The 9,558-nt window shown below is 45.6% G+C and overlaps 1 protein-coding gene across 1 annotated transcript in view; it reads right to left on the minus strand.

The window, feature by feature from the left end:
- Positions 1–9,558, minus strand: part of TMC2 (transmembrane channel-like 2) — a 35,792-nt gene that overhangs the window by 2,418 nt on the left and 23,816 nt on the right. Inside the window, exons 16-18 of the mRNA XM_009321218.1 lie at positions 8,475–8,714; positions 6,648–6,773; positions 1,437–1,515 (exon numbers count right to left, since the gene is read on the minus strand). Of these exons, the coding sequence (XP_009319493.1) occupies positions 1,437–1,515; positions 6,648–6,773; positions 8,475–8,714 (445 nt within the window). The remainder of the gene's footprint in view (positions 1–1,436; positions 1,516–6,647; positions 6,774–8,474; positions 8,715–9,558) is intronic.

Consider the following 9,558-nt stretch of genomic DNA (forward strand, 5'->3'; position numbering starts at 1 on the left):
AGGTCATCATGTGGGGGTCTCTGGTGGGCTCCAACTGCTGACCACCCCGGCTATGACTAGGCAGCTCCCATCCCTCGCTCCCTAAGCAGCGGGGCTGTGCTGATGTCCTCCCTTTTCCCCTGCCCTGCTGCGTACCCCTCCTCTTGCCAGGCTTGGCTGCCTCAGCAAACCTACAGGTGCCTGCGGGACAAAGACACGTAAGGTCTGTGCAAAGGCAGGTGCTTGTCTGGAGATGTTTCTGTTCCTTTGGGTAGCGCCGGGCCCTGCTTTGTGACCCCTCCATGGGGGTTTGTGCTCCCTTAAACCCTGATCACAACCAGTTTGTGCAGCAAGAAATAGGCTATGTGCCCCTAAGTCCAAGCGTGCTGTAGCATGTGTTCAACTCCTGCAATACTTGAGGATGCCCTGCGCACCAAGACCCTTATTTTAAACCACATGCATGAGTGATCAGTTCTGAATTTAAGCATTAGGATGTAATTTATGGAGTCTCATTTCTCAGTACTCACATCCTCACTTTTAATGTTGCACTGATCTCTGCTTTGTGCAATGCATTGTTTGATGTGGCATTGCTTCCTTGGCTTGGATCCTGCCCTGTACCAGTTAAATGGCTGATACCAATCCTTTGGTGGCATCATATCCTCTCCTGATGTAAGGCTCAATACTTTGGACACATCTATGTAGTACAAAACAGCACAGGGGTTAGAGACCCACCAGGAAAGCTCTGGGGGAAACTGGTGCTGCCAGACCAGTACAGGCAGTGGTAGCTGGACACCTTTGCTGTTTCTCATTGATACTCATTATCTGAGCAGAGCTGCACTTTTGCAGGTATTCTGCTACTAGACCTAATTCATATTAGTTCAGGGGTCCCTGCATTATGGTCCTCTGCATGTTGCAACCTCTCCCAGTTCTGGATATCATGAGGTCCAAATCCTACCTTGCTAATTCGAGTCATTGCATCTGTCTGTATTTTGCTTTTCCCATCTGCATGGCAGAGACAGACATCAGCCTCCTTTGTAAAGTGCTTTGAGAATTACTGGTAAAATACGTTATTGCCATGTTGTTATTTATGGCTCTTTGCTCTTCAGCTTGTACAAAACCTGGCTGTGGTTTTGATAGGCTTATCATTGTCCCTGGGAAATCTCAGGCTCCAAAACATCACTTGAACTTTGAGGTAACTTATTTTTGTAGGTGGAAAGCACAGATTATGGGAAAACTCACTGTAGTTTTGAAGTATGAAATAGCAGCCTATTATGGGATGTGACCACTCTTTGCAGTTAGCCATTAAATGCCACCAGAGAGGACTGAACAAGCAAAAAATGCATCTTCCCCTTGTCACTAACATGTTCAGAAGTGAAGAGCAATTTAAAAGCATATGTTGCACATCAAACTTGAAGTGCGTGATATTTCAAAGACGGCTTTGCCAGATCAATACTCACCATTTGCATTTTCTTCTTCAGCTCTGCATTGGCGCGCTGGTACGCTTCAGCCACAGCGTTTAGGTAATAGATGGCGAGGCTGCAAAAACGAATGTGTTGCTGTAGTGATAGGATCAGGGGAGAGAGAAAGTTTCACAGAGAGAGAACATTTAATTTCTGCCTACCTTCTAATACCTAGTTTTCCCGCCAGCTGTCTCCAAACTGCCTTTAGAGGGTCAAGGCTTAGAAAAAAAATCAGGCTGCCTCGTGGGATGGTCAGGCTGAGCCAGCCCAGTAGCTCACTTCTGCTCAAACAGAAGAAAAATGACCATTCTTCCCTCCTGCCTCTGCCTTGGCTGGCCATGAGCTCCCCCTACTTCCTTTGCACTAGCCTTGGCCCTTGGGTCTTTCCTTGGTAGTGAGCCCATTCAACTCATTACCTGGGTGAAAAGCAACTCGGCTGATAAAACACATAGCTTTCTGCCATGGCTCAAAGGAAAACCAAAACAGACACCAAGTCACACAGGGAACTCAGAAAAAACTAGGAAACAAGGAAAATAGTGGCAGGCAACAGTCCTCAAGGCACAGTCTGCCTTCCCCCTCGGGCAGGACTGGCTGCCTTCTGCAGCCCAACAAGGGGCTGTCAGGAGCAAGCAGAGGTGGGAACCGAGGACGAGCAAGAGCCAGGTCGAAGCAGAGCCACTGGCTTTCGTTTCGATCCCTTCTGCGAAAAGGGCATGCCAAAGCCAGGGGAAAAATGAGCCAAGCTGGAGGGAACTGAAAGGCAGGTGGGATGGGAGAGGGCGTGCTGGCAGCCAGCCTTTGGCGCACGGGGAGGGGCGTGTTTTGAAACATGCCCAAGCATCTGGGGCTGTCTCGCCACCGCTTCCACCCGCCAGCCAGTAATATTTTGGTTGTCAAAAATGTCTCCTCCTGCTTTTGTAGAGTGCTTTTATTCTTCTAAATTATAAACAACATTTGCTCAGTAACTCTGAGCCATTCCCAGGAAAAGCACCAGCCATTCAGTTCATCACTATAGAATTTTTTTTTTTTTAAAGTAGAAAATTCTCTTGTAAAAGAAAAAAAAAAAAAAGAAGGAAAAAAAAAAAGAAAAGAAAAAAAGAAAAAGGAAGACTAAACGAAAAAGGTTTCCTGACAGTTCATAACCTGCTTGTGTGGCTCCAGCTCAGGTTCAGCATCCTCAAACCAGGCTCGAGGATTTTGTCAGCAGAGTGCCTGACTCTAAGCCCAGCAAGGCACCACGTACTGACATTTTGGTTTCCAGGTGGGAGATCACGAGGGGGTACTTTGGATGGCCTTTCTTGAGGCTTTTGCAGGGGTCTGTCTGGAGGAAACACGTTTGCTTCCTTATGCCTAGTATTAACCCAGAACTCAGTCTTGGTGAGTTTGAAAATTGTTATTTTTGATCTTCTCTAAGGATGCAACAGTTTTATTTCTGCTACATTGTCAAACTCATTGCCTAGGAAATATATTGCTTTGTAATCCAGAGCTTTGGTGCTGCTCTGCTATTTTTGTTGTGGCCAGCCAGGACATAAGTGCCTGGAGCACCCCTGTTTTCATAAAGATAACTTGATCTGCCTATTCAAAGCCATCTGGGATGCTATGCGCTCTGTTTCTGAGCTGCCTTCTCAAGTTCATTGAGTAACTGAGCAAATCCATTCCCATTCCTTTTTCAGTCCTTTCTCACCCTCTGCATTAGCGGCCAGCATCGTCTCCAACCACCACAGCTTCCTCCCCTGCTGACTCCTATGTTTACCGGGGCATTGATGGGGAAGGGTGTGAACTCACCAGGACCCTCTCCCAAATGCTGTGAGATATGAGCCTGCTCTGTCTGCAGGCTAAGCCTGAGTTTCCTCTGTCCTTGGTTTATTGCGGGTTTACTGTTCAAGGGAGGTTGAGTTTGTCCAAGATTGAGCTGCCCTTAAGGGGTCTTGGGAGGGAGAGGGGAGAAGGACAGTGCCACAGAAAGGGGATTTGGGGGGATGCCTTTGCTGCAGTCCAAATCTGCAGGTAGTCAGGCAGATTTGGACTGGGTTGTTCAGACCAAGACTCAGCAATGCTGAAGCAGCCTGGGTGATCCTCCAAGGTGCATGCCAGTGTCCTGGGCAGGTCCTACAAGTGTGCTGGATTTGCTGTTGAATTCCTGATTCATGCTGCTAGTGCCGGTTCCCAGAAAAGGCAGAGCAAAGGCATGTCCTGGTCTGACTGTAAGCAGCAGCATGAGGAGCTGTAAACTTTGCTGGGAACTCAAGTAAGCATTAGCAAATGGCCTTTATCCACTTTTAATGGGGTGCTTTAGATCTACCTGCCTCTAAAATGAGCCTGGGGATGCACCCTTGTGCTTGAGGTGGATGGATGCTGCATGGCCCTGGCACCCCTTTTCTCTGATTTACTGCTCCCCAAGAGCTGGGGAGAAAGTATGGGTCACTGTCCTTCTCTAGCCTGCACAGTAGTTTTGAATCTTTTTCTCCTTCCCCTTGATGCAGTAAGGTGCTTCTAGCTTCTGCCAGGAAGCTCTGCAAGCCATGGCTTGAAATCCTGCTCCTGACCCAAATGGGATTAGGTTATATGCCTATGTGCAAAGTATCTCTGCTTCTTCTTGCTCTGTTTTCTTTTTTCCTTTGTCCTCAGGCAGCTAGAAACATGACAGTAAGTGTGACCCATGTCACCTGCTGGGTCCCATCATTGTCTGGGACCAGAAGCCAAGAACAGAAATAAATAAAAGAGGCATTTTTGATTGTACCCAGAAAAAGAAAGAGGGGTTTTTTTTTCATGGCTTGAGAAAATGGCTTAATTCAGTCCGTAGAAGCGGAAAACACATTTTTTGAGTGTCTGCCATCAAAATCAACAGACTGTCCATTTACAATCCACCTGTTGCTCTTTGTAGAGGCTATTTGTTATTTAGGCTGCATTGTAGGTTGCCTTGCCTGCTACTTTGAGAGCTGCTGGCTCTCTGCTCATAAGGACCAAATGAAGGTCCAGCAGTTGCGTTTCCCTGGTTTTAATCTCTTGGCAAGCTGGATGGGGATCAGCGTAAGGACTAGCTCCAGCTTGACCCTGTCTACCTGTCTGCACCACGGCAGACGTAGCAGCAGAAGCTGAAGGCTTTCAGGGAGAAGGCAGGAAACTGGGGACTTGTGTATGATTTATAGTTATCTACTTTCTGGAGAAAATGGTGAAAGAGACATAAACCAAAGTTTCTGGCTACTGGTAGCCATTGGTTATAGGACTGCAGTCAAAAGAAGTGTTATCTTGCTCTTCTGGCAAAATTTTAATTGGGGTAATTAGATTCTGTCTCCTTGTATATTTAGGTCATTTTTGTAGGCGTACAAAGATGGTGTGCTAAATTTGAGTCCCTAAATTGTAAAGTTTCTGAGATGACAAAAGGACCCAAGCCTTAGGAAACATCCTTGTAGGGTAGCTGTAATTTTGCCTGGGATTATCCCAGGAAAAGTTTGTGTGCACATAGCGAGCAGCTCTTCCGCAAGACACCTGATGCCCTTGGGGCATGCGAGAGCTACTGCCAAGGGGCTGTAGGTCTGGCTTGTCCAGGCACCATGGGGCCACCCACTTTTTTAGGGCTGTGACTCTCTCGGTAGCTGAATGGCTGGAAATCACAAATATCTAATACACTTAAAGGCCACACAGGCAGTGTATCTGGGTGGGAAACGAGGATGTTTTAGGTAATGTGTATAGGGTATCTCTTAGTTTGCAGACAGGATCGGGGCAGAGACAGAATGGTGCCTCGAGGAGAGATGGACCGATGGGAAGGCTGTGATGTGGGAACAGCCTAGACTGGGAAGGGGTGATAAAAGGTGTCTCTTCAGCAGATAAACTAGATTTGTGCTGTTCCCTGTCCTGGCTGGCAGTGGAGGAAAGGGCAGGAAACTGTCACTGAACAAAACATTATTTTCAAAGGTCTACTGCTCTCCCACCACGTTTTTTTGGCGGGTTACATCAAAGCTTCAGAAACCTGACCTGCAGCCCTTCTGTAAAGGTCATCCATTTGGGGTGGATTAGTTCTGTGGTCTTCATCTCGTGTTTGTGGTAGCATCTGCTAGTGCTACTGTGAAGCCCGCAGGAATAGAGCTGGTAACTCAGTAATATGCTTAGGCGTACTATGGATGTAGTGTGAGACTTTTTGTCTCCTGCGTGTACCTGATCTGATTCTTTTAAGTGTAGGATCTGTCTGCATGAGTTACAGTATCTGATCATCTTTATTAAGGTTAAAATGAGTAAGTAGTTCGAGGCAGGTAGAGGGATGACAGGTCATTTTCAGTTTAATTGGGATTTTTCTCAGGCTGTTTCTACAAGAAACTTTGTAACATGGGAACTTGTATTTGATTTAATTTAATGGCATTATCTTCAGTGTAGTCTATTCGGAATGAAGGATCACAGTGACCAAGAACGAGTGTACTGCGTTAGCCCAGAGACCTATCTCCAGTGTGTGTGGATGCCCAAGGAAGATTCTGAGCAGGCAAGCATATGTAATATGCTCCCCAACGCTCTCCCTGTCTCCCACTGTTTAGTCTGGAGTGTTCAGAGCTGCCTATAAAATTTGGCCATGGCTCTGCCATTCATTTTGATAGCTATGGAAACCCCGAGAACAATGCTGAAAACATCTTTTTTTAAAAAAGAAAAAAAAGATAACTGCTCTGGTCCCAGTGCTGCTGAAGGTGCTAGAGATTAAGTGTGGTTTCAAAGCTGAAATGATCAAACAGCACTGAAACAAATTCCAGATGTACTATTAGGAAAAAACCCAACAACCAAAAAACCCCAACGTCCCAAACAAAAAACACACCTCTTCATATTTTTGGAACGTGTAATTTTTGAATGCCCTGGCCTGGCAGTGCTGTAAATACCACCAGCTGCGACAGAAATTGCTTCTCCAAAAGGCACCAGGCTGAGACTGTCCATTTATTTCCTGCTGGCTACTGAAAATTTTTCGTATGGAAGCTGTGACAGCTTTGATATCCACAAGGCCTCTGTCAACAATGCGTTTCATCTACAAAGTTGTGTTTAATTGGGTCAGGAAATTAAATTTTGGGAAATTGGGTTAGGCAAAGCTGATGGGGTAGGGAGCGTGTGTCTGCCCTAATGTGGGCTGTTACCTCAGCAGAAGCTGTATTTAGAACTCACTAACATCCCAGCATTTTTTTTTTTCAACCTCCTCCTCCCAGCCAGGCATGTAATATTGCAAGGAAAACTTACACCATGAGCAGAATTGCAGGTATGATCAGTCCTGGATTTGCTACATAGCTGAAGATCTTGGCAACAAAAAGTGGGAAATCGAGCTCGATGGTCTCTTGAATGACTTCATACATCCTTTTCTTTCCACTGGAAAGACAAACGGCCAGTTAAGGAGTGTAGGTATTTCCTGAAGGGACAAAATAGCTCCTAATCTAACAATGCTAAGTAGCATGTTTCCTTTCTCTTTCAGTGAGCATCAGCTTGCTGTTGGCCATGAAGGCTTTTGAGATGCCTTAATTGTAAATTATCTCTTGGTCCATCCATTCCCCCCACCCCCATTGATTATAAGAATAATCTTTGCTAGGCCAACTTGCTCCTGGAGTTAATACATTTATTTCCACATGTGGCTCCTTTATAAGGTCTGACTATATTTACCCCTCTGAAATGTATAAAACCCTACAGATTGCAGTAACCATACATTTCTGATCAACATCTTGTTAAATATGGCCTTTTCATGGTAGAAATGAGTTTCCATATGCAAATTCCAGCTCTCTGAAATAATGAGCCAACTTGAAGAGCTGCTAAGTAATGACAAAAATAGCAAGCTGTGATTATTGCTTTAATAGGAAACTCAGTGAAAGAATAATTTCAAACTGGATTGATAAAGCAGATGAGAGTATTCTGTATGAAAGGAGAAAAAAAATCTGTAAAAGGCTGGGTTACATAATTGACCTTCTTCTCTCCCCAGCATCTCTGGGTCTGTGAATTCAACCCAACAAGTGCTATTCCACATCTTTAGGCTTGTTGCCACCTGGGATCTTGCAGGATTCTGCTCAGGAAGGTGTTGGACTCTGTCCTGATGATGAGAGTCAATAAAGACAAATTTGGCTAAACGGTATCCCAACTTCATCAATTGCCTTAAGCCCAGGAGAGCTGAGCTTTCAGTTGAGTTGAGAGGGTGTGCCAAGGGTCTGAATCAGGCTGAGTGGCTTTTGAAGGGTTGATTGGGAATTGAAATAGCTCTTTCACATTGCAGATTAGTCATCTCCAAATGACAGCATCCATGTAAGGAGTTTCTTGTCAGATCTTCTGACGTTGCTCGTTGACACCTGTCCTTGTGATAGAACTGAGGGATAAGCTAAAACAGTGCATCTACAGGAACAATTTGTTCCAAGCTGGCTCTTTGCTGAGTCAGGCTCAGTGGGCCCAGGAAATGGCGTTACTCAATCGAATTAGACTTTATTGGCATGTTAATCTGGTCCCCTGAATGCTCTTTGTTCCAAGCTGGCTCTTTGCTGAGTCAGGCTCAGTGGGCCCAGGAAATGGCTTACTCAATCAAATTAGACTTTATTGGCATGTTAATCTGGTCCCCTGAATGCTCTGTGTAGTGCTGATTCTGTCCTAATAAAAAAAAAAGCATTTTAAAAAAACCAAACAAACTGCAATTCTTCAGGCTCAGACTTATCCATTTCCTGCTATTTTCCAACAAAATTCAACACGTAAAATACCTCTTGCGCTGTGGGAGTTCTTGGCTCTATGGAAGGTCTTAGAAGGAGGCTTTGGACCCTGTTTTGCTCCCACAGTGTTTCTGAGAGCCTTAGGGGTGCTCCCATTGCTTTTTTACTGGGGGCTGCACCCTGCTGTCCCACCCCTGCTGTCCTCTGGTGCTTTCATCGACGCGTGTTGCCCACAGCTGGACACGGCCCGTTGCCTCATATTACTAAGGATTTAACCAGATGGAGAATGAAGACATTTCACCATCTCTGCTGGAGTCCAGGCGTCCTAACTTCATGAAAATAATCCCATGTATCAGAGCAGAAAACTGGCATTTTGGGTGTTTTGCTGTACCTGAATGGTCCACAGTCAAAGGAGGGAGGCAGGGACATAATGGTGTAAGCCACAGGCAGAAGGCTGAGGAACAGGATCAACAGCAAAAGTCCCATGTAAAAATTATTAGACTTGGATGCTTTGAAGACTCGTTCATGAGGGACATTGCTACTCATGACAGCCCAGCACTGAAAATACATGGAGGTTAATAAGCGCAGCACGTTTATACCCATGAGCCCTGGTGCGTAAAAGGTTCCCATCCTGAAAAGGAAAGGAGAAGGACAGGTGCTATTTTTTGACAGACTGGAAGGTTTTTTACTTTCAGAAGAAGGAAAAAAGTGTTCATGTGGTGGCAAGTTTAACCACAAATAACATCTGGGCGGGCTGGCTTGTGCTACCCTTGTGCTTCTCCCAGAGGAGAAGCCACCTGCATCCATGTCAGGGTACGATAACCATACATTGAGGACCAGCAAGGTCTCAGACCCCTCAGTGCTTGTAAAGAAAGATTTTCACTTTGTAATAAAAATAGCTTGGGGATAGCTTGGAAAATATCAGGTGAGTGTAACCAGAAGGAAGAGACCTCCCTGAGTCTGCGGAGATGTAGCAGGGGAACAGGCAAAAATCATCAATCCATGGCAAAAGAAACCTTGCTTCCAGAGGAGGTAAGGGTGCTTTGTGCTGTTGCCTATTGCTTCTCATGCTGTCATGGCAGGGCAGAACAGCTCCTATTTGCCCGCCCTTGGGGCAGTTTTGGGACGTGCCTCTCCTGCCCAACCTGCTCAGCTGGTTCTGTACCCACCCTTGCATTGACATGTAAGCTCGTGGTGCCCCCAAAACCCTTTCTGATCTCCTCCCCCAGCATGTGGACCATCTTAATACATTTTCACCACTGGAAAAAAGTGACCTTATAAAAGTGAGAGTGGTGCAAGACTGTTCTCTGCTGCAGTTATGCCACTGCTCCTCTTGGATGAGTAAGCTAGCATTTTTAAATTTCCACTTTTATAGTCAAGAATAGAAAGCCAAACAATCAGAGAAACCAAAACCCAAAGGTTATTCTAGCTGGCTTGGAAGATTTCTAACTCCACTGACAGGTTTTCTAAATAAT

This window comes from Pygoscelis adeliae, unplaced genomic scaffold (assembly GCF_000699105.1).
Source record: "Pygoscelis adeliae isolate BGI_AS28 unplaced genomic scaffold, ASM69910v1 Scaffold280, whole genome shotgun sequence".
NCBI classification, from domain to species: Eukaryota; Metazoa; Chordata; class Aves; order Sphenisciformes; family Spheniscidae; genus Pygoscelis; species Pygoscelis adeliae.